This window comes from Pelophylax lessonae, assembly GCF_965119305.1.
Source record: "Pelophylax lessonae genome assembly, chromosome: 3".
Classification (NCBI taxonomy): domain Eukaryota; kingdom Metazoa; phylum Chordata; class Amphibia; order Anura; family Ranidae; genus Pelophylax; species Pelophylax lessonae.
The window spans coordinates 250,803,941-250,829,843 of record NC_138770.1 but is presented as its reverse complement, the minus strand read 5'-3'; the positions used below and the strand labels follow the sequence as shown (position 1 = coordinate 250,829,843).

Here is a 25,903-nt window from a genome sequence, read left to right as displayed (position 1 = left end):
ATTTGTCTTGGAGAGGTTCTATTTGGGTTAGAGATTTATCGCAAAGAGAAAAAAAATGGATTTTTTTTAATGAAAAGTTTAGTACCTCGGGGGTTGAATACTGAACTAGATTTAAATTGCTTTATTAGTGATTATTAGTTCATTCTGTATTTTTAAAAACATTTTTTTGAATATATAAATATAACTTATTAGGTCTATCATGTTCTACTAATTATATTCTAATGGTTGCGTCAGTTTGAGACAATATTTTTATAATTTTGTATATATTTTTATATTATTTACCTTTGCCTTGATGTATTTGGTTATGCGGAGTGGAACCTGTACATATCCTGGTAGCGGAGACACGCAAGTTTCGATTGGCTGATAGTAACTCATTGGCATATTGAATTGCATATAAGGGAGGTTGCCGTGCCGTACAGCCAATCCCAGGACGAAGAAGGTATGATGAAACGCGTCGGGAAGTGGCTGTACAGCAACCGGAAGTGACGCAAAACCAGAAGAGACGATCTAGAATACCGCATGAGGTTGGGTGAGACATAGAATTGTATGTTTTCAGTCCGTCGTGACCACGATATGTCGGCTTACTGGTCATCTTGATATGCACTTTTATATTGTGGGTTTACTATATGAGGATTAGCTTTTAATAAAATGTTTGTACATTTTCACACTATTGGCACTTTTTTTTCTTTATACTCATGTCCATTATATATGAAGCACCCGAAAGGAATGGACACAATCATTAACCCCAGAGTGGGCATCTGCTGTTTTTGCCAATGAGAGTATTTGGCATACAAATTTGGTGAGTTGATATCCAAAAGGGAGCGGTGGGACAGATTCACGTGGTGTGGTGGACAGTCATTGAATCAACTATCATGTTTATGGACTTTTATTTACACTATTTTGGACTTTGTTTCTTGGATTTATTCACTTGTTTCCCCGGGTGATATTGTGAGCGCCACTATCTACTTTATTATCCTATCTACAGGGATATGTAAGGGTAATCTTTTCTGTTTAGGTGGCAGCTGATCATGAACATTTTCTGACATGGTGCAGTGGTAGGATATGTTTAGTAATGCGCCCATATATGGATCCTGGTGTGTTTTTCAATCTCTTTAGCATTCTTAGGCCACAAAGGAAGGCAACACAACATATTAATTTAAATGGAAACCAGAGATGACTTTAGGTAGGAACGACTGGCAGGGATGAAGAACCACTTTATTTCTGAACCACCAGATTGGGTGAACGACAAGACAACGCAGCCAACTCCGATACCCTGCACGCAGAAGTAATAGCCACCAAGGCGGCTACCTTCTGTGACGGAGTAAGCAGAGAAACCTCATATATTTTCCAAAGGCAGCTTCTGAAGAACCGACAGCACCAAAATGAGGTCCCATGGAGGTAACGGTCCCACGGAGGTAAAAGTGCGAACCAAGGAATTTGTGGCCAATGGGTGATGAAAGAAATTTCCAAGACCGAAATCTGGCCTTTGATGGTACCCAAGGCCAAATGCTGATCTACACCGCTTTGGAGAAACTCCAAAAACACGAGACACCGAAAATGAGACATACCAAGCAATGTACGCCCTCCAGACTCGATATTTCTTCCTAGAGGTAGATTTTCTAGCTTTTAGCAGCGTAGGATTTACCGGTTCAGACACCCCTCTATCCTTCAGCACATGGTTTTCAACAGGCAAGCCGTTAAAGTCAGCGACTGTAAAGCAGGATGGAAGATTGGCCCTTGAGCTAACAGATCTTCTCTGAGAGGGAGTCTCCAAGTGACATCGGTGACCAGCCCTACTAGGTCTGCATACAAGGACCTGCGAGGCCAGTCCAGAGCCACTAGGATGTCTTGAATCCATTCTGCCTCGATACTTCGCAGGAGCCTTGGCAGAAGAGTTAGTGGGGGAAATGCATACATCAGACGATACTGGAATTGGACAAAATTTGCCTTCTTTCCTGGGAACAGTACCTTGGTTTAAATAAAACCCCTGAAAGTGTTCAGATTCCGGAATCAGTACCATGATCCCCTGTGAAAACAGACCCTGTATCACCCCAAGAAGACCTCGTAGACGATCTAAGGAATACGGACAGATTTTTATCCCTGGTCTTTAGATCCCGAGGGATGAAAGGAGCACTTATAGCCCAAGAAGAAAGGGCCATGTTTGCGACGAGACTCTTTGCTCAAGCTACAGGCTAAGGGAGCCGCATTAAAAGAGGAATTTATGGCTATGCTGAAACCCCTGGACCAACTGGTCCCCCAGCTCCGCCAGATCAGGAGGGGCCTGTCCCCCTTCCAAATCCTGGTGCAGGAGCTTAGCCCATTCTGGTAAGGTCTGGGAAACCAAGGTTATGGCAAAAACCGGCTGCAGAATGGAATCGACCATGGTAAAAAGGTATCAGCCCAGAGATTCGGGCTCTTGACAAAAAGGTCCTTAAAGGACGAAGAGTCCTCCACTGGGAGAAGGGTGGCTTTATTCAACCTGGAAACCTGCGAGTCCACCACAGGTGGTACTGTTAGTTTCTTTAACAGGGACTCTTCAAAAGGATACATTTTAGCGAAGCCCCCCAACAGTGAGTTTGGGGGAATCAAACTGACTTGCGACAATGTTGTCGAAATTGGAGGAAAAGGGAAACCCCTTTGCCTCTTTTGAGGCTCTGCGGGTACCAAATTGCATCAGTGCAGCAGTAGCTGCGTCCTCTAATTTCAACATTTCTCACACTGATACAATCAGCACATCCACTAGCGCTTTGTCATGCATGGCTGTAGTGGAAGAGGAATCATCCTCACTATCAGGGCACTCAGGGTGCGTGGACGCAGACCCAGTAGGATGACTCGTGTCCGCGGCGGCCAAATCAGCCTCAAAATCTGAGGAGACAGCGGATGCAGGTGAAGGCGGAGGTTGCTTTTTGCTCGTCCTACTTTGGAGGGCCATATCTACTTTGGAGACCAGCGACTGCAGGACCGCCATCATAGCAGACAAGGCGGACTGGGACCCGCAGCCTCAGAGGGGGGGCAGTTGGGGGGGGCAGTTTGCGGTTAAAAGTTCCCCCCACCGCTGCACCAGTGGCACCACAAGCCCCAGTGCACCAAATATTGCTATAGCAGAAAGAGGGAGCCTTTTAGCACCCACAGGAACTCATCACCCCATACTCAGATGCAGAGCCAGAGAGCCAGGCTGCACGGTGATCAAAGAGAAAGAGGAAGTTCAGGAACTGCCACTAGAAGCCCACCGCCGATTCAACACTCTATAGGCTTCAAAAACAAGGCCGCTGTGTGATAGCAATGGGAAACTACAATAAAATGTCTGCCAGACTACACAAACATGGTCGGCAATTATACATGCAGTCATCCACGGCAAAATGGCGGCTACACGTGGCTCCCGGAAACCCCAAGGTACACGTGGACAGTAAGAAGGGGACCCCGCTAGGGACCCCCCACAAGGACCATCCTCCCCCCAAAAAATTGCGTTTTGCGCAGCAAGCAGCATCCCCCCCCCCAGCTCGACACCCCCCAAACAGGATAACCGGCATGGCCACCCCAGAGGGAGTTAGGCGTGGGTGAATGAGGGGGTGGGCCACAGAGGGACCCCGATAGTAAAGAGGGGAGTGACATGAGGGAAAGGAGGGAAGGAAGGGCACTTGGGGGGTTCGACCAACCCAGGGAGGGGCCTACGTCCACCCCGAAAAAACACCAGAAGGGAGGGGGGACATTACTCACCACACCTTGGGAGAGGGCGGGCACTGCTGCAGGCAAACCACCGCATCATCTTGGAATGGGGGTGCTGCGGGCCAGAGGCACGCTGTGACTCAGGTCGTGACCAGAGCTGTGTGTCCTCAAGAGGCGTTTAACTCACCAGCCAGCCCCCGTTCAGCAGTGCTATATCATGGCCAACCTAGCGGGGAGCAAAGGTCGGGTTGCGCTCGCTGGCAAGACTGGAAAGACCGTAAGGATCTAGGGCAGTGATGGCGAACCTTGGCACCCCAGATGTTTTGGAACTACATTTCCCATGATGCTGAACTACACAGCAGAGTGCATGAGCATCACGGGAAATGTAATTCCAAAACATCTGGAGTGCCAAGGTTCACAATCACTGATCCAGGGTATCAAGTCTATCGCCCAGTCCGGCAGTTGATTGTAGTTCTCACAGGAACAGAAAATAATAAAAGAAAAAATTGTTTAAAAAAGGAAAAAATGCTAGGACCAGAGATCCCAGCAAGGGACTCCTGACTAGGCAGAAAAAAAAAAAAAACCTGAAGAACTATAGCAGGAAGTGGGACAGCCCTATTGGCGTAGTTAACTTTTTTTCCCACCTAGTGTCCTGCTCCTGTTAGGGGCAGCATAAACCCAAGGCTCAAGAATATCTGGAGCTATGTCCGTCAATACACAAAAGCGAAAAAAACATTTTCATAAATCTATCCCATAGTTTGTAGATGCTATAACTTTTTGTGTAAACCAATCATTACACGCTTATTGGGATTTTTTTACCAAAAAGATGTAGCCGAATATATTCTGGCCTAAATTGATGAAGTAATTCTATTTTTTTTCTATTTTGTTTTTATTGGATGTGTTTTTATAGCAGAAAGAAATATATATATATTTTTTTCAAAATTGTTGGGTTTTTTGTTTATGGCGCAAAAACTGAAAACCCCAGAGGTGATAAAATACCACCAAAAGAAATCTCTATTTGTGGGGAAAAAAAGAGCACACATTTTATTTGGGCATAGCGTTGCACGGCGGTGCAATAGTCAGTTAAAGTAACGCTGTGTCGTATCACAAAAAAATGTCCTAGTCGTGAGAGGGGGAGGTAAACCTTCCAGAGGGCAAGTGGTTAATTGACCAAAACTAGGCAGTCACAACATGGGAGGATGGTGCCCAAATTAATGTCCATGTAGCTGTAATAAAACGTTAAACGAAGAAAAAATATCATATCTTGCGTACTTGTGTGGCCTTTTTACATACCTATCAGCAGTCTTGATTGACACTTGAGCCTTTGTTATGGAAGATGCACATTCATCAATCTCCTTGTTGATCTTATCAAGTTTGTCTTGTTGGGCTTTCAACTTGTGGTTATTAATGTCAACTATGAGATTATGAAGCCTTTTTACTTCTGCTTCAATTTTTCCAGCTTTTTCTGCAGCCTTCTCAAATTCTTTATTAAAACAAAATTGAGAATTTGTAAACCAAAAAAAAAAATAATTATATTTTCTTTGCAGTCATCTTACTAAAATGCACTTTAGTAGCACACAGGAACCACCAAGAGATCATTTCTTTAAGAACTAATTTACATGGGTGTTTAGATGCATACAGCATATCATTTTGTACACATCTAAATGCAGCAATTTAGGAATCAGTGGGGCCACACACATAGCTGAATCTATAAAACGAAATGTACAAAAAAAAAAAAAAAAAAAAAACACAATGCTGCAGCTGGGGATAGAGTAATATATACAGGTGCATCTGAAAAAATTAGATCAGAAATTTTATTTCAGTTATTCAATTGCAAAAGTGAAACTCCTATTATATACTATAGATTCAATACACACGGAGTGATATATTTCAAGCATTTCTTTATTTTAATTTTGAGGATTATGCCGCACAGCTAGCGAAAATTCAGTATCTCAGAAAATTAGAATACTACAGTGGATAAAAAAAAAAAAAAAAGTCTACACACCCCTGTTAAAAGGTCAGGTTTCTGTCATGTAAAAAAATTAGACAAAGCATTTCAGAACTTCTTCGATTTTTAATGACCAATAATATGCACAACTCAATTGGACAAACTGAATTTTTTTTGGGGGGGGGGGGGGGGCAATCAAAGTCATGTTAAATAGGAGTCAGTACACACCTGCCATTATTTAAAGTGCCTCTGATTCACCCCAAATAAATGTTCAGCTGTTCTAGTAGGGCTTTCCTGACATTTTTCTTAGCTGCATCCTACAGCAAAAGCCATGGTCCACAGAGAGCTTCCAAAGCATCAGAGGGATCTCATTGTTAAAAAAGTATCAGTAGGAGGAGAAGGGTACAAAAGAATTTCCAAGACATTAGACATACCATGGAACATAGTAAAGACAGTCATCATCAAGTGGAGAAAATATGGCACAACAGTGACATTACCAAAAACTGGACATCGCGAATAAATTGATGAAAATATGAGAAGAAAACTGGTCAGGGGGGCTGCCAAGAGGCCTACAGCAACATTAAAGGAGCTGCAGGAATATCTGGCAAATACTGGCTGTGTGGTACCTGTGACAACAATCTCCCGTATTCTTCATATGTCTGGGCTATGGGGTAGAGTGGCAAGACGGAAGCCTTTTCTTATGAAGAAAAACATCCAAGCCTGGCTAAATTTAGCAAAAACATATCTGAAGTCTCCTTAAAGCATGGGGGAAAAATGTGTTATGGTCTGATGAAATCAAGGTTCAACTTTTTGGCCATAATTCCAAAAGATATGTTTAGAGCAAAAACAACACTGCACACATCACCAAAAGGACACCATACCCACAGTGAAGCATGGTGGTGGCAGCATTATGCTTTGGGGAGGTTTTTCTTGAGCTGTAACAGGGGCCTTAGTCAAGGTAGAAGAAATTATGAACAGGTCCAAATACCAAACAATATTTGCACAAAACCTCTAGGTTTCTGCTAGAAAGCTGAACATGAAGAGGAACTTCATATTTCAGCATGACAACGACCCAAAGCATACATTCAAATCAACAAAGGAATGGCTTAACCAGAGAATTAAAGATATGGAATGGCCCAGCCAGAGCCCAGACCTGAAAATCTGTGGGGTGATCTGAAAAGGGCTGTGAACAGGAGATGCATCTGACAGATTTGTATTTTTTTTTTTTTTCAAAGAGTGAAGATGTTCCATGCTGATACTCATATCCAAAAAGACTTTGCTCTGTAATAAAATACAAAGGTGCTTCAACAAAGTATTCGTTTAAGGGGGTGCACACTTATGCAACCATATTTTAGTTTATTTTTACTTCACTCCACCTAAAAGATATCAGTTTGTTGTTCAACTCAGTTGAACAGTTTATAGGTCACATTAAAAAGGTGAAAAAAGTTCTGAAAGTTATCTTTGTCATTTTTTTACATCACAGAAACCGGACATTTTACCGGGGGGGGGGGGGGGGGGGGGGAGTAGACTTTTTATAGCCACTGTAAATAAGAATATAAAAAAAAAATGTTTTAATACAGAAATGTTGGCTTACCGAAAAGTATGTCCATTTACAATATAGTATGCAGTCAATACTTGGTTGGGGATACTTTTGCATGAACTACTGCATCAATGCAGCGTGGCATGGAGGCGATCAGCCTGTGGCCTTGCTGAGGTGTTATGGAAGCAAAGGTTGCTTTGATGGCGGCCATGAGCTCTTCTGCATTGTTAGCTCATGGGTGTCATCTTCCTCTAGACAATTCCCCACAGATTCTCTACGGGGTTTAGGTCAGGTGAGTTTGCTGGCAAATCAAGCACAGCGATACAATGATAATTAAACCAGGTATTGGTAGTTTTGGTAGTGTATGCAGGTGCCAAGTCCTGCTGGAAAATGAAATCAGCATCTCCATAAAGGTGGTAAGCAGAGGGAAGGATGGAATGCGCTAGAATTTACTGGTGGAGGGCTGCGGTGACTTTGGACCTAATAAAACACAGTGGACCAAACACCAGCAGATGACATGGTTCTCCAAATCATCACTGACTGTGGAAACTTCACAATGGACCTCATGCAACTTGGATGCTGTACCTCTCCACTCTTCTTCCAGACTCTGGGACCTTGATTTCCAAATGAAATGCAAAATGAACTTTCATCCAAAAAGAGGACTTTTGACTACTGAGCAAAAGTCCAGTCCTTTCTCCTTAGACCAGGCAAGACGCTTCTGACTTTGTCTCTAGTTCAGGAGTGACTTGTTGCTGCGACAGTTGTAGCCCATGTCCTGGATAAATCTGTGTGTGGTGGCTTTTAAACTACTGACATCAGCTGTAGTCCACTCCTTGTGAATCTCCCCCAAATTCTTGAATGGCCTTTGCTTTACAATCCTCTCAAGACTGCGGTCATCCCTGTTGCTTGTGCACCTTTTCTATCACACTTTTTCCTGCCACTTAACTTTTCATTAATATGCTTGGATACAGCACTCTGAACAGCCAGCCTCTTTAGCAATGACCTTTTGTGACTTACCCTGCTTGTGGAGGGTGTCAATGACTGTACTGGACAACTGTCAAGTCAGCAGCTTCCCCATGATTGTATAACCTACTGACCTAGAGACGATTTAAAGGCTCAGGAAATCTTTACAGGTGTTTTGAGTTAATTAGCTGATTAGAGTGTGACACCATGAGTATACAATATTTTACCTTTTCATAATATTCTAATTTTCTGAGATACCGAGTTCTGGGTTTTCACTAGCTGTAAGCCATATTCCTCAAAATTAAAAGAAAGAAATGCTTGAAATATATCACTCTGTGTGTAACACACCTATAAAAAATACACTGCGCAAAAAAATTAAAAGGAATACTTTTTAATCAGAGTTTAGCATAAAGTCAATTAAATTCCTGAGATATTGACCTGGTCAGTGAAGTAGCAGTTGTTAATCAGCTTCAGCTGCTTTGGTGTTCATGAAATTGACATGTGCACTAGATGGGCAACAATGAGACAACATCCAAAACCGGAATGGTTTTACAGGTGGAGGCCACTGACATTTTTTCTGACTGTTTTTCATTAGTTTTGCATTTGGCTAGGGTCAGTGTCGCTACTGGTAGCATGGCGGGATATCTGGACCCTATAAAGGTTGCACAGATAGTCTAACTCCTCCAGGGTGGGAAACATCAATACATGCCATTGCCAGGAGGTTTTCTGTGTCTCCCAGCAAAGTTTTAAGAGCATGGAGGAGATTCCAGGAGACAGGTAGTTACTCTAGGAGAGCTGGACAGGGTTGTAGCAGGTCCTTAACACATCAGCAGAACCGGTATCTGCTCCTTTGTGCAAGGAGGAACAGGATGAGCACTGCCAGAGCCCTACAAAATGACCTTGATCAGGCCACTGGTGTGAATGTCTCTGACCAAACAATTAGAAAGACTTCATGGAGGGTGGCCTGAGGGCCCATGTCCTCTAGTGTGCTCTATGCTCACTTCCCGGCACCGTGGAGCTCAATTTGCCATTTTACATCAGAATTGGCAGGTCCGCCACTGGCACCCTATGCTTTTCACAGATTAGAGCAGGTTCACCCTGAGCACGTGACACGTGAAAGGAGACAAAACATTGTGGAAAACGTTATGCTGCCTGTAACATTGTTCAGCAAGACCGGTTTGGTGGTGGGTCAGTGATGGTCTGGGGAAATAAATCCATGGGACGCACAGACTTCTACAGCTGGACCATGGCACCCTAACTGCCATTAGGTATCAGGATGAAACCCTTGGACCAATTGTCACACTACGCTGGTGCTCTGGGTCCTGGGTTACCCTGGTGCAAGACAATGCCAAGCCTCATGTGGCGAGTTTATGCAGCCAATTCCTGGAGGATGAAGGAATACAATTGAATAGCCCCCAAGCTTGTCTGACCTAAATCCAATAGAACACCTCTGGGACATCATGTTTCAGACCATCCAACGCTGCCAGGTTGCACTTCAGTCTGTTCAGGAGCTTGGCGATGCCCTGGTCCAGATCTGGGAGGAAATACCCCAGGACACCATCCTTCGTCTCATTAGGAGCATGCCCCGACGTTGTCAGGCATGCATACAAGCAAGTGGGGGTAATTACAATTCTGAATTGCTGCAATAATATTTCAGCAAAATGGACTAGCCTGCTGCATCCTTTTTTCACTTTGGTTTTTGGTGTGTCTTGGAATTCAGCTCTTCGTAAGTTGATAATTTTAATTTCCATCAAACAACGTGGCATCCTTTTGTTCCCAACACATTACCCAGTCCATATCAGTATAGATCGCCAGCATGATATTTTTCCCTATTGAGATCTGATGTGTTTTCAAAGTGTTCCTTTAAGTTTTTTTGAGCAGTATAGGTGTGTGCATATATATATATATACACTATATATATACACACACACACACACACACACACACACACACACACACACACGGAGAGTGCTGGCAGAGGTTCGTATAGATTGGCGATATGGTAGGAATAAATCCCTCAGATAGATGGGTACAATCCCTCGTTCCAAATCTGGGATAACCTTTTAGTTAGTATAGGAGTATTATAAAGGAAGTACACCCTTGAGATGGATAGGTACTATTAACTTCTTGTTTGACAGGTGTAGTCTTCCTATAAATAAATCTATACGTGTCTGCGTGGGTTTCTTCTGGGTACTCCAGTTTCTTCCCACATGCCAAAGACATGATGGTAGAGTAATTGGCTCCTGTCTAAATTGACCGCCAGTATGTATGAATGTGAGTTAGGCACAGATTTCTATAAAAATACATTATGCAGCACGTGGTGCTGCTCCGTTTTGTGCGAAGCAGGAAATGCTGAGACAGCGTGGTGTGGAGTTTGTTGGGAGCTGCGGACCAGACCCCCACTGATACCGTGAGAGGAGGTGGCGGCAGGTGACCAAGAGTGGAGGCGGGTGACCCGGAGACTGAGTGCGGCGGCAGCAGGGCCGGAGTGGGACTCATTTTCAGCCCTGGAGTTTCATGCCTTAGACCGGCCCACTTTAGTTCACGACTGACTATATTAAAATAATGTAATTAAAACCTCAGAATATAAGTTTGCAATGGCGCACTGTTATCTACAGCCTTGTAATTCATTGTATTTTTCAAAAAATATCATCATTTACAATTCAGTGCAAATACAGTAGCCTTCTCTGCCATGGATTCCCCCAGATCCCCCCCCCCCCCCTAGTATGTATGATGCATGCATATTCTTAGCCCCCAAGTGCATAACTTTACATTTATCAACATTAAACCTCATTTGCCACATAGTTTTTTTTAAATGTACGAAAATATCGGCATTAAAAATGAGATTAAACATTGCAGTGATATAAAGTGGGGAACTTTTGTAATCTGTTCTCAGGCTATAGCTCACATAAAACCGCTACCCTGTACAAATTTCTAGAGAAATACACAGACATGCAACGATGTAGAATCCACAGATCACATTCAGTTTGGTGAAAGGTGACGGTTACATTCGGTCATGTATGGTCTATGTGCATTTGATCAAGGACCTCAAAAGCCCCTAAGCAGCGTCCATTGGAGGCTTTTTTCCAATTTTGCTTCAGTAAACTACCAAACCCTGCAACCTTGCTGCAGTCAGAAATTAATTTACTTCACCTTAATCTGAATTTTATGTATTTCTAAGAATTATGCAAAAATCTAAGATTCATGCAAGCTCCCACATGGAACGCCTGCTTCTTGGTTCTTGTACTGTGCAGTTGTCTCAGGGACACCAAAATGAATGATGGCAACAAGAGGACCTTGCAACTCAGGGGCAATATCTCCTTATTCAAGGCCATCCTTCACCTCACCCTCCATAAAATGCTAGTTAAAACTGGAAAAAAAAAAATAAAAAATTATCCCCTAAATACCTGTAGGGGGGGGGGGGGGGGGGAATGAGCCTCCTCCAGAGGTAGCTAACCAAGGAGAACATCATCTCCTCCTATTGAGATCCTGGGGAATATTGAGTAATGCAAAGCTCATGAGAAGACAATCCTACACTGTGGCAAGGGCAGTGATTTTTAGCAGGAAGAAGAGCAGAGTCAGAGCGAGGACAACATGAACAATCCTCTTACCTGCAGCGAGGAGGAGGTGGGTGGAGCTACTTTCTTGGCGCGGAGGAGGAGGAATTTAAACCCTCTTCCGCTATGAATGCTGGGCTTCTGCCTGTGTGTGCCTGATGTCACTGGAATCACCAGTTCAGGAATCACACAGTGCGTTTCATTTTGGGACACTGCTTTGTCCTGGAATAAAACTGCCTTCACGGTCATGCTACACGACACCCCCTCAGATGTTGCGCCCGGACCCCCTGCACCCAGTGCCGAGACAAGGTCATTCAGTGCCCAGGGCAAACATGGCAAGCTGTGCCCCCCCCACCCCATAAGGCTAATAATGGTAGAAGGTTTGTTTCAGGCAGTAGGGAGGCAATACAACGGCTCCTTACCTCCTGTCAAATGCTCTCTGAAGAGCAATCTGCATGATGGTTGCTTTTCAGAGACCAAAACACATGTGAACAAGGGCTAATTATTTATTTTTTTACAAATGTTTTACATTATTTATATTGTTTTGAGAATTTATATGTACAGTGTGTATATATATACTTTTTACATTTTTAACTGCCCTGTTGGGGGGCTTTGATGAAATATCAGGGCTCTAAACAGACCCCAGATGTTTCACTTTTGAGATACCATGTGGTTTGGTGCATGCGATAGCAGATGTGTGGGTGCCATTACCAATAAATGGCACTGTCGCACGTCTACTAATGGACGATTTGTTTCTGTGTGTGTGTCAGGAAAGCCACAATCTTGTGACTGACATTCAAAGGTGAGAACTTTGCCTTATAGTGGGGTCACACCGGTGCACTGCAGTTTGGTCACAGTGTGATTGTATGTGCGTTTTACCTGGATTTTAGGTGCACTTCTATTGAATTCCATTACACAGTGCGTTTTCTGAAACCGCATCAAAGATGCAACATGCAGGACTTTGATGTACTTTCATGAAAACACACTTTGTAATAGAAATTGAAATAGAAGTGCACCTAAAATCCAGGTAAAAACGCACACACAATCACACTGTGACCAAACCGCAGTGCACAGGTTATTAGGGATAGGTATGGGGGGTAGGTATGGGGGGGATAGGGATAGGGGGGAATAGGTATGGGGGGATAGGTATAGGTGGGGGGGTATAGGTATAGGGGGCATAGGTATATGGGGGATAGGGAGGGGAGGCCAGGTCTGGGTAATAAGAACATGTGTTAATGAAGAACAGAGTGAAGGGCTGTAAAGAAAGTGCTAAGGCTGCATTTTAGGACAGGACAGGGTGAGCTAAATGGCTGCTTGGATAGCCCAGAGTTGGGACCAGAGGCTTCAGGATATACAGTGCAGATTTATGGAGTGGACAGCTGAAAGAAGAAGGTGAAGGGTTAATGTGAACAGGAGAGAGGAGCAGAAGACTCGGTGCTGACTTACTATTGTTCAGGGAAGGTAAAGAGACTGACATGCTGCAGACAAAGTGAAAGTGACCAACAAGGAAGACAAGTGACCTGGCCGGGAACGGGGAAGTAGAAGAAGCTGACAGGGGGGAGGGGAGCTTGTAAAGAGTAGAGCGATAAACAGCTGAAGGAGAGATAAGAGGTGAAGTGGATGGAATGAACAAGTCCAGGATCATACATTGTTGTACAGTGACAGGAGGGAGAATGATATTCACCCCTGTCAGGCAGGAGAAGGCAAAAGCTCCCAGTGCGCCCCCCCCCCCCCTTCATCACAGATATGGACATGTCCAGGGCAGATGATATTTGTAACTTTCGGCATTACACCGGCCCTGCCTGCACCCCAAATGGACCAGCCCACCTGGAATTCTCCAGATGCTCCCGATTAGCCAATCCGGGCCTGGGCGGCAGGCACGGACCACCAAGAGGGTAGAACAGGAGTGACAGCAGCATCGGGAGACCCTGAGGTAACAGGTGTCTGTTGACAGGAGAGGGAGTGTGACAGGGAAGCGGAGGGAGCAGTGAGAGGCAGGCTGACCAAAAGAAGCTGCTGACAAGTGTCAGTTTACAGGGACGGCTGAGCAGGAGCAGAGAGACATATATAGAAAAGACTGTGTATGGGTGGGGATGCTGGCTGAGGAGGGGGTAGTGTGAGCTACTGAGTACTGTGAGTACCTGTGTATTGTTGAGAAACTGATTATTGTTAAGTAATGGAGTAGTGTTGAGTATCTGAATGTTGTTGAAGTATTGCGAGTAATTGAGTATTGTCGAGTATCTGTGTATTGTTGAGTATACTGTGGCGTAAAGTAGTAGTGTTGAATACTGCTGAGTAACTGTGGGAGACTGAGGAGTAACTGTGTGCTGAGAAATTAGAGTCGGAAGCTAGTTAATTAATCAGACAGTCAAATTCCCAATCCCCATTATATTAATGGGTAGGCTGTCTGGAGGGTGTGGAGATGCGACTCGGTGCACACCTTGTGGCAAGTATGCATTCCTCGATTATACGATCGAGAGCAAATACAGTTGCGCAAAATGTAAGCATGTTGCTTCCCTGGAAGTTCTGGTCCTGAATCTAGGGAAGCAACTGGCAACACTGAGAAGAATCTCTATACTAAAGTAGAGTTGGGAAGGTGCCGGCAGGGGCCAGCACAGAGGCGGGTGAAGATACAAGGGTGCAGGCACCAGAGCAGAGTAGTTGGGTGACTGTTAGGAAGGGTAGAGGGGAAAGTCAAGGAAGCCAGTCCTGGGCTGGAACATCCCAATAAATACGCCTTGTTGCGTGATGTTGGAGAAACCAGCTAGGGACCAGCATTGCTGGAGCAGAACGACGCCCCTATGTGCCAGGGGAAGAACTCCTCCAGTGAGGGTGGGAGCAAGGCTAAGGGTAAGGAAAGACAGATTCTAGTGGTAGGGGACTCAATTAATAGAAGGGCAGAGAGGGCATTGTCAAATATACCGTAATCTCCGAACAGTATGCGGTTTATCGGTTGCTTGGATTCGGCACTTTTACGGATCTGGTGGACAGATTATTGGGTGGGGCTGGGGAGGACCCAGCTGTCATGGTACACGTGGGTACCAATGACAAAGTTAGAGACAGGTGGAGAGTCCAAAAAAAACTATTTCAGGGACTTAGGCGATAAAGAAGACCTCCAAGGTACTATTCTCGGAAATACTACCTGTACCTTGAGACACGCCAGAGAGGCAGCGGGAGATTAAGGAAGTTAACAAGTGGCTGAGGAACTGGTGTAGAAAGAAGGGGTTAAGGTTCCTGGAGAACTAAGCTGACCTTTCAGTTGGTTACTGGCTCGTTCGAAGGGACGGACTGCACCTAAATGGGGAGGGGGTACAGCCGTACTGGGAGAGAAGATGGCCGAAAAGTTAGAGGAGCTTTTAAACTAGGTGATTTGGGGGGGGGGGGGGGGGTTGGGTTGGATTTAGAGCTAGTCAGCGGGGGAACAAGGTTCAGCAAGCAATATGGGGGGCATTAGTGGTACGGTGACCAGAGATCCAAAACCCAAGGTAGGGAGGTTGACAAGTCCAAAATGCAGCCTTATAATATCTAACAAGGGTATAGTATGTGACCGGACAAAATTAAGAGGTTTGTATACTAATGCTAGAAGTCTGGCTAACAGTATGGGAGAACTGGAGCCTTTAATCTATGAGGAGGATTTTGTGGAAATTACAGAAACTTGGTTTGACAACTCTCATGATTGTCTGGCAACCATTCCGGGGTATTCCCTTTATTGCAGAGATAGGGAGGGTAAAAAAGGGAAAGGGGTATACCTGCATATCAAGAACGATGTGCAAGTGAATATGAGGGACGATATCCCTAATGGAGCTAGGGAAGAGGTGGAATCCCTATGGATAGAGCTTCAAAGGGAAGATACTAAGGGGAAAGTAATATTGGGCGTATGCTTATAGGTCCCCCAACCAGAGGGAGGAGGGGGAGGCAGACCTCCCATCACAGCTTGGAATGGCAGCAAGGATGGGAAAGGTCATTATAATGGGGGCATTTAATTATCCAGATATAGACTGGGCAGAAGGAACCACACATTCTTCTAAGGCTCACCATTTCCTAAATGTTTTACCAGACAACTTCATGGGTCAGACGGTGAACGCACCAAAGAGAAAAAATGCATTACTAGCCCTACTAATTACAAATACAGACCTGATTGCGGACATAGAAAAAAGGGGCAACTTAGGAAACAGTGACCATAGGTTAATTAGTGTCAGTATAAAGCACAGAAATGGGAAGCATAAGAGTAATACACAGACACTAAACTTCAAAAGAGCCAATTTCCCTAAACTGCTACTAATATGCTAGATGATATTACATGGGATAGAATCCTGGGAACAAGGAACACTAGGGAAAAATTGTGCTTTAAGACAAAAACGTAATAAAAAAGGTATTGGCCAGTGCATTCCGACAGGGAATAAGTTTAAAAGAGCGAAAATAAACCCTGGGTGGCTGAACTCCAACGTAAAAATGCATATAAAAACAAAAAAGAAAAGGCCTTCAAGAAATACAAAGCATAGGGGTTATTGGCAGCATTCCATCACTACAAAGAATAAAATAAGAAAACACAAGAACGCAATCAAGGCACCTAAAATAGAACACGAAAGGCACATAGCGGAAGAGAGGAAGAAAAACCCCATGAAATTCTTTAAAGATATAAATAGTAAGAAAATGACGCCAGAACATATTGGCCCCATAAAGGATGATTAAGGGAATCTGGCTAAAGGACAGAGAGAAGACAGAGGTTCTAAATAAATTCTTTCCCACAGTTTTCACTAAAGTGTTGGGGGGATACAGTAACCTAGACTGCAATGTTAAAGTTAATAACACCTCACAGGAAGCACCCTCATGGTTAACAGAAGACAGACTCAGAACTAGACCAGAAAGAATGACCATAAATAAGTCACCAGGACCAGATGGCTTACACCCGAGGGTCCATAAGGAACTCAGCAACCTGAGGTTTAATATTGCAAAATGTAAGGTAATGCACTTCGGTGCCAGAAATACGAATGCAAGTTACTCACTAGGGGGAGAACCTCAGGAGAAATCGAAGATGGAAAAGGACCTGGGGGTACTAGAAGCCAACAAGCTCAGCAAGGGCATGCCAAGCAATGCCAACAGAATACTGGCATGTATAAAAAAAAAAAAAAGAGACTCACTCCAGAGATAAAATGATTATTCTACCACTCTACAAGACTCTGGTCCAGCCACATCTCGAGTATGCCGTCCAGTTCTGGACGCCAGTCCTCAGGAAGGATGTGCTGGAACTGGAGTGAGTCCAAAGAAGGACAACAAAGATAATTAGGCCTATAATACATAACGCCAAATTTCCATGAAAAAAATTGTACCGCTTTTGGTACATAATTCCTGACATAATCATATCGCCAGGGAGGTTAAACTGCGTAAAGGCTTCTTTACTGTCAGAGCGGTAAGGATATGGAATTCTCTTCCACAAGCAGTAGTATCAGCAGGGAGGATAGTTTAAAAAAAGGGCACCTTAACGACCACAACATACAGGGGTATACAATGTACTATTGACAACACACACATCACAGATTGAACTGGATGGACTTGTGTCTCTTTTTCAACCTATGTAAGAAACGCATACCTTTTTTAAACATTTCCACATTTTTTTCCATCTGTTTTTGTTGATTCTTGTCAGGTGCAGTTGCAGCAACATTAACCTCCAACTCTTTCACTTGAGCTTTCAGGTGTATTTCTTGCTCAGAAAGACTCTAAAAAATAAAATAATATATCAATAAATTCTAGAAAACACTCACATGCAAGAGCTGAAAAATCAGAATTAAGTATACACACACACACGGCTCAAAATTTCAAGTCCTGAGCTACTAGCCAGGCCTTAAGGGTTACTCGCCACCAGTTGCCCCACCTAACCCCTACCCTGCCCCTAAATGCGCCCTCAAAAAATGATTTTATAAAATGTCACTGTAAATGTTTTTGCATGAAAGTGCAGAAGTTGCACAAATAAATATTAAAAACATGAGTGTGATTGTATGTGCGTTTTACCTGGATTTTAGGTGCACTGCTATTGAATTCTATTACACAGTGCATTTTCTGAAAAATCAAAGATGCAGCATGCAGGACTTTAAAGGGCTTTCATGAAAACGCACTTTGTAATAGAAATGCACCTAAAATCCAGGTAAAACGCACATACAATTACACTGGCCAAGCCACATTTCACCAGTTATTAGGGATAAGAGAGTGAATAGGGGGGGGGGGGGGGTCTGGATTGTAATATGTTAATGAAGAGCAGAGTGAAGGACTGTAGAGAAAGTGCTAAGGCTGTATTTTGGGACAGGACAGGGTCAGCTAAATGGCTGCTTGGAATGCTCAGAGCTGGGACCAGAGGCTGCAGGACATACAGTACAGATTTATGGAGGGGACAGCTGAAAGATAGAAGTAGATGAAGGGTTAATGTGAACAGGAGAGAGAGGAGTACAAGAATTGCTGCTTAAGATTGTGCAGGGCAGATAAAGACAAGTGCAGGAGACAAAGTGAAAGTGACCTGGCTGGGAAGGAGAACAAACCAACAGGGGGAGGGGAGCTTGGAAGGAGAGAAGTGATTAAGGGCTGCAGGAGAGAAGTGGCTGGAATGAAGGAGTCCAGAAATCATGCATTGTGCAATAATAGGAGGGAGAATGACATTCACTCCTGTCAGGCAGGTGAAGGCAGAAGCTCCTAGTGCGCTCCTCCCCCCCCAATCACAGGTATGGACACTGCCCACCCCTGCACGTACCGACAGTGTTCTGTCTCTTCCTCTCCTCTCTCGCCTTCAATCATTTTCCACTCGTAAAATGCGAAGCAGGCGAGTGGAAAATTTGAGGGCTGATATATATGCAAGTGATTTTGCCCCAATTTTTAGAAGTCACGTGACTCAAACTGCATCAAAAACACAACACAGATATGTTTTTGCTGCATTTTCAATACATTTCAATAGGGAGGTGTGTTGCACCACAATGGAAGCGCACAGACTAGTGTGAAGACATGCATAGAATTTAAATAGATACAGATGTTGCTCGGGCGATGGTGTCTAGATGGAAAATTGCCGACATCCCTAATGTAAATTTGGAAACAAAGAAATTCCCCTAGGGGCAGGACTTTAATGGCAATTGACCATCAAAAAATTAGTAAGAGTATATACACAAATGTAAAAAGTATACAAATTTATTGTGAACATACAAATTGGAAATAACATACAAAAATATATAAGATACATGAAATATAACAGGCGGTAGAAGATGCATCACTGTGGAAACATACAAGTCGAGAGCATATGGAGTTTCCCAAAACTAAAACTGACACGTTTCAGGTAGAACCCTTTTTCCGAAGGTCAATTGGGATACAATTGCATCACTCGAGTTTCCAGGTAGAAGCAACCGCAGACAAAAATCTGCTACAGTCCAAAGAATCTGCAGCGCTAAAAAAGAGCGTGCCAGTAAGGGGGAGGCAAGAAAACCAAGAGGGAGGGGGGGGGGGGGGGGGGAGTAACAAAGCCAGCAGCAAGTAAATCAAATAGAAAACATGTTTATATCTTATTTGTTGGTTTTGTTATGTCTAGGTCCTCCGTGGCCTATCCCGCGAGGATCTCAAAAGGCAGGTTGCGAAGTATAGAAGAGTATCTCCATTTGTAGGAGGGCCACGAGAATTGGTGAGGCTATGGGCTGCTGTGACCGTACGCCTCCTCCCTCTAGAATTTAAATAGATGCAGCTTTCTTGAACTTTTATTGTACTTATTTTAAACGCAAAAATCGCTTAAAAAAAACAAAAAAAACACTAATAAATTAAAAAGATATATATATATATATATATATATATATATATATATATATATATATATATAAAAAATGAAAAATATATATTTTTAAAAACTGTCCATTTTGGTTTTTCTGTATCCTGAACTTCGGTTTTCGGTTCAGAATTTTAATTTTGGTCCACCACTAACCATTATGCTCAACCTTTTTCGAGAACAGAACCCAAATAGCCAGAGTACCCAATGTATGGTGTAATGACAAAAATAAGGGAAAAGTGTGGGCCAGCTTACAGAGTTTACACAGGAAATGGAGTAAGAGGCCCAGGGGTGAGAAGAACTAAATTTATCGGGGAAGTGCGTTAATCTGTGCAGTAGCACTTGGAAAAAAGGAGGCAACAGCTTAAGAAAGTGCCAGAGGCAAGGAACTAGCCTGTGCCCCCAAGGGGACTTTCTGCACCTGAATGCCTGAAGGACAAGCTACCGAAAGATTTGAAAGGACTCACAATCAGCCCCCGCTTGTAGATGTGAGGGCACACCATGCAGGTTTTTTTTTGCAAACAGATGGTTTCTGACTTCTAGCCTTGTGGGCTATCCAATTTAGGCTCCATGCGACTGGGAGTAATTACTGCAGAACTAAGTGAAGACTAGATGTTTGACACAACCGACAAGTCTCCTTGGACCTCCTACGCTTAAGCAGGTGTATGATCTGTTCCTCCCATGGGATTTCTTGATTAAGGTAACAAGAGCAGACAAAGCTTATCAGATGCTCTTTGTATATGGCATCAAAGTCCCAGCACCCTAATCCGAGTGCTGTGCACATCTGTATGGACAGGAGACCCATGCATTGCACAAGCTTAGACTATTTTAAAAAACCATCACACCTGGAGAGATTCTTTTTAAGTATTTGAAATTTGACAGATTAGGGTTACAGCCAACATAGGACAAAAGGCAAAACCTGCCTAGTAAAACTGGGATTTAATGAGGGATATGAAGTGCTGATCAGTACAATCCATAAAGGTAAGCATGCTTTCAACAAGTCCATGGGTTTTCCTGTTAAGGTGGGTTACTGGCAGATCCACAGTGGATATAGGCCACTGTTTATCAAATTCCCTTTCAATGAGAACTGTTCCAGCAAACTCAGGTGGGACCTAGGACCCTTAATCGAGCTTCTATTCTGAATAGAGGAAAACCTTAACATGTGGGTGTAATAGAAAGGTCTTTGTAGCTGTAGGGACTCTGAAAGACATGGCTGGAGACAGACAGCAGATTCTCTAAATGAAGGTAGTGCATACAGCATCAATTTGGTCCAAACATCTTGTAGCCCTGAAGTGATTGCAGGAGGCTTTGGTGACTCAAAAACAAACAAACAGTCTCTTTATTGATAGACTGTGGGGACTGAGTCACGAAAAGACTTGTTCTTCAGGTTCTGGGGCAGCAAGGTGCTCTTGCCCCCCGTGACGCCTTTCACCAGGGCATCCAACGCCTCGCCAAAAAGGCGAGAACCAGCATATGGAAAATCAGCAACTGTTTTCCCACGAGGACAGGTCAGCCGACCAGCTCTTCAGCCATATCAGTCGCCGGTTAAGCACCGCGACACTAGAGAGGCGAGCCACTAAGGGGGCCTCATTCAAGGCTGCATCACACAAATACATGACTCCTTGGTGGATCTGATCCATCATTTCCAGCCGGGCAGGCGGAACACCATCCGACACGAGATTGCTCCTAAGCATCTTAGTCCAATCAGCCACCGCCTGAGCCACCAGAATGGACGCGAAAACGGGTTTGAGCAACGAAACCGCCACCGTATAGGAATGGCGAGCTAGAGACTCCAACCGCCGGTCCGTGGGATCCCGGAAAACCGGGGTATCCTCAGTAGGAACCAAGGTAGCCTTGTTTAACACGGCCACAGTGTGATTTACCTGTGGAGGCACACCCCATCGTGATTCCGTAGCCGGCGCTAAAGGATAAAGCAATTTGAACCGACTAGGTACCAGGAATGGACGTTTCAACATGCGCCACATTTCATTAACAGTGTAATGAAACTCAGCTGGGCAGGGGAAAACCTGCGCAGACTTGCGGGTCCTATGCGTCCCAAACGAGGACACAACGCCCGGAGGACAGGGCTTATCCTCTAAATGTAAGGTGTCCTTTACAGACACAATCAACTCATCCATGGTCGCCCATTCTTCAAGGGACCCCGGGGAGGAGGTATCAACCCCCTCCATCTCAGCCTCCCCCTCAGACCCCGGGGGGTCCAAGGATGAGCGGGACCCTGAAAAGGGCACGCTCGCAGCAGCAGCAACCATATCCCCACCTGAATCAGAAGAGACAACCTGGGCCTCTTTCTCGCAGCCCGTTCAGACATCAGCATTTCCATTTTTGCCACCAAAGTCGCCACCACAGCAGCCAGATCGGGTCGCAGCGGAGCCACAGGAGAACTGGGGCCCCCCACTAAAGCTGGAGGAAACTTGCTTTCCTGAGAATCCATTGCTCAAGTTAGCAGAACAAACTACAGTGCAATACAATGTACTGTCCCCTTTAAGAACGCTGTGGTGTGCGCAGCCCACCGCTACTGCGATAAAAGACCCCCAAAGGAGAAAAGAAACTGAGCCAGAAGCGATAGCACAGAGGGAAATTGAGAGTGATAACCTGCAGAGCGTTGCTACTGATGTCCTGCTGCTGATGGAAAGGAAGTGCTGCTGGAGTAGGCTGGACTATATGCCAGACCCTGGGAAAATGGCTGCCCCATAGGGATGCATTGGAGGCTACGCCAAAATGGCCGCCGACATGCGGCCGGACCGATCGTTCCACCGCCCACAAAATGGCGGCGGATGGCGCCAAAATAACATGCAGGATCGCCCCAGAGGAGCTACACATGTTTGCCAATAGGTAAGATGGCGGACCGCACGAAAATGCACCGCTGCGGTCGCCGCATAACCAGAAACGTCTGCACCCCCAACAATGCACCTAAGTGACACAGGGACAGGGACCCCCGGGCAACATACAGTATCTGCACAAGCAATCCCCACAGGGATCGCACAGGGAGTCACACAGGCACAGACATGGGGAACACACAGCAACACAGACTGCCACCCCAGACAGAGGCCCCACACAGAAGTACTTACCTGTACCAGATGGCGTGGGGAGCCTCTATGCACGGAAAACCTCTGTCCTCATCTGACAGGGAGTGCCGTGAGCCAGGGACATGACGCTGCAGCACCGCAGACGAGTCCTGTGAGGTAGCCACCTCACGGCTGCATCCCTGTAGCGAAACAGGGATGGGTCGTTCGTAATGCCAGGGCGAACCATAGCTGAACGCTCGATGGCGGGCTGGGGGTCCATCTGACCCTTTTGCTCTGGAGAACCAGGGCGGTCAGTCCGAATCCCAGCACCGCATGATCCATCTTCATCCGAAAAGAAGACTAACACTAGAAGCTGACAAAATAAACCGCTAGTAAAGTAAGAGAAAAAAACTGACATTTTCAAAGAAAATCAAATAAAAGGTTAAAAGGTCAAATAAAAAATTAGGAAGGCTGAGACTGAAGCCCCAGCACAAGGTAAGCCTGACTACTCCTGACGCTAGGCAGATTAAAACTGAGTTAGGAGTGGTGATGCAGGGGGGGTATTGACCAGATGGGACAGCCCCCATGGGTGTGTATATGCTAATGCCTTTTGTCTTTGGACTGAGTCTATATGCCTAGCTATTCCTGCGGATGGGAAGTCAATACCCAACAGAGGTGGCGGCGACTGTCGGGGGACGTAAGAGAAATGGGATTTTTGACTTACCGTGAAATCCATTTCTCTGATGTTCATTGACGGACACAGTTCCTGATATTCATAACCATTAAGACGTTCCAAAGCAGTGTTAAACATGAGGGATGGGAACAACCAAAAATATTCCCCAAAGCTAAACATTAGCCAACCTGGCAACGGGTGCTCAAACAACCGAAGCCCACCTGAAAAAAGCAATACACCATCAAGGAGGACCAGGTCTGCTTAAACTGCACCCTGTAAAACCTTGAGGCCAAAGGAGGCATCACCAGATGCCAACACATCCACGTTATAAAGCTTTGTAAAAGTGTGCACCAACGACCAGGTGGCCGCCTTGCAAACCTGCGCCACTGACGCCTGATGGGTGCTTTTTGCCTTCTGAGCCTTTCGTCTAGCAGAGGGCACCTTGACAGGGAAAGGAGGAACCTGACCCCTGATGGAATAGGCCTGAACCATCTGGAAATGGTCGCAGAAGAAGCAGACAACCCTTTTCGGGGGTCCATCCGTGAGCACAAAGTCTAACTTCCTAAAAGACTCTGTAGTGGCCAGGTACACCCTAATTGCCTGGACCACATCCAAGGCATGCAAAGCAATTTCCTTCGGATGTTTAAGCCTGGGACACCGTGAAGGCAACAAAAGGTCTTCATTCAAATGAAAGTCAGAGACAACCTTAGGAAGGAACGACAGACAGGGACGAAGAACCACCTTATCCCTGTGAATCACCAGGTAGGGTGAATGACAGGATAATGCTGCCAGTTCAGACACCCTGCGCCCAGAAGTGATAGCCACTAAAGTCCACCTTCTGGGACAACGTAAGTAGGGGAATCTCCCAAATATTTTCAAAAGGAGGCTTCTGTAGAGCTGAAAGCACCAAATTAAAATCCCAAGGCGGCAACGGAGCCCGCACTTGTGGAAATAAATGACCGACACCCTGAAGAAAGGTAGTTGGAAGAAGACTGCCAAGGCCAACACCTGGTCCTTGATGGTACTTAAGGCCAATTTCTGTTCAACCCCCCTGTTGAAGAACGGTTAAAACCTGAGCCACCAAGAAGGAACCCCAAGAGACTTACACCATGCAATGTAGGTCTTCCACGTATAAAGGTAGATCTTCTTAGAAGTAGATTTCCTAGCTTTCAACCGTGTAGGAGTCACCGACACAGATAAACCCCTATCCTTCAGTACCAGGCGTTCCAACAGCCAAGCCGTCAAAGCCAGCGACTGTAAAGCAGGATGGAAGATAGGCCTTTGGGACAGAAGATCCTCCTTGAGAAGGAGGCTTCCAAGGAACGTCAGTGACCAGCTGCACCAGATTGGCGTACCAAGCCCGGCGGGGCCAGTCTGGAGCCAAGATGACCGGAATCCCCTCTGCCTAGAAGTCTGGGCAGAAGCTTGAGAGGAGAGAAGGCATAAATGAACTGATACTGACCCCACGGGACCACCAGTGCATCTGGTGTCCACCAGAGGATCCCTTGACCGAGCTGGAAACCTCTTCCCCCTTTTAGTTGAGCCGAGATGCCAACAGATCGACCTCAGGGGTGCCCCACCAGAGACACAGCTAATGAAACCCCTCCTGATGAAAGGACCAATGCCTACCGACTGAGGTAATCCGCCTGCCAATTTTCCACCCCTGGAATGTGTACGGCGGAGAGGGCTGGAACAAACAGTTCTGCCCCCCTTAAAACGCTGGCTACCTCCAGGACACTTCTTGTGCCCCCTTGAGGATTGACATAAGCCACGGTCGTGGCATTGTCCAATTAAAGGCGCACTGGACAACGCTGAAGATGATCAGTCCAATGATCCAGACACAGACTGATCGCTTAAAGTTCCAAGACATTGATCGGTAGTCTGGACTCTTCCAGCGTCTAGATCCCCTGAGCAGAGTCCGGACGGATGACCATCTGTTGGACAGCAGGAAGCGAATTGCAGCCTGCAATTTTTGGAGTTTGTCCAGGGGAAGGAGCACTCTGGCTAAGGCCAAGTCCAGAGTCAGGCCCAGACAGTTAAGCTCTGTGGATGGAACCAGAGGAGACTTCTGAAAATTCTGAATCCAACCGAACTCCTGCAGAGTTCGTATTGTGATCTCCAGGTTGTCCACCAGAGCAGAGGGAGACTCCGCTCGCAGAAAAAGATTGTCCAAGTAGCCTAGTATCGTGATCTCCCGTTGGCGTAGCAAGGCTAGCACCAGTGCTAACACTTTTGTGAGGACCTAGAGGCTAGACCAAAGGGTAATGCCGCAACCTGATAATGCTCCTCTCCCAGAGCAAAGCGGAGAAAACACTGGTGACTGGCACATATTGGAATGTGAAGGTAGGCATCCTTGATATCAATAGAGGCGAGGAAATCCCCCTGATGCAGGGATGCCACCACCGTTCTAATGGACTCCATTCTGAACTTCTGTGCCCGCACAAAGCAGTTTAGCACCTTGAGGTCAGGGATTGGACGCACTTTGCTTACAGGTTTGAGTAAAAGCCCTGAAAACGTTCCGAGGTTGGAACTGGGGCAATCACCCCTTGGAAGAACAGGCCCTGTAAGCGGTCTGGGGACAGGCGCAAGTTGGAAGGAAAAAACCTTGCCGGGGGACAAGAGCGAAACTTGATCTTGTAGCCGGACTGAATGACTTTGTGGACCCACTTGTCTTGCACTAGGGAGGTCCCCGGGTCCGAAAACCAGCGAAGATATCCCCTCACCAGCGTTACAGGTGAGGG

General features: G+C 45.4%; 1 protein-coding gene across 3 annotated transcripts in view; it reads right to left on the bottom strand.

Annotated features, from left to right (window-relative positions):
• Positions 1-25,903, bottom strand: part of SMC4 (structural maintenance of chromosomes 4) — a 199,569-nt gene that overhangs the window by 52,253 nt on the left and 121,413 nt on the right. For all 3 annotated transcript variants that reach the window (XM_082249521.1, XM_082249522.1, XM_082249523.1), the window contains 2 exons: positions 17,265-17,391; positions 4,960-5,149 (listed from right to left, as the gene is read on the bottom strand). In XM_082249521.1, the coding sequence (XP_082105647.1) occupies positions 4,960-5,149; positions 17,265-17,391 (317 nt within the window). The remainder of the gene's footprint in view (positions 1-4,959; positions 5,150-17,264; positions 17,392-25,903) is intronic.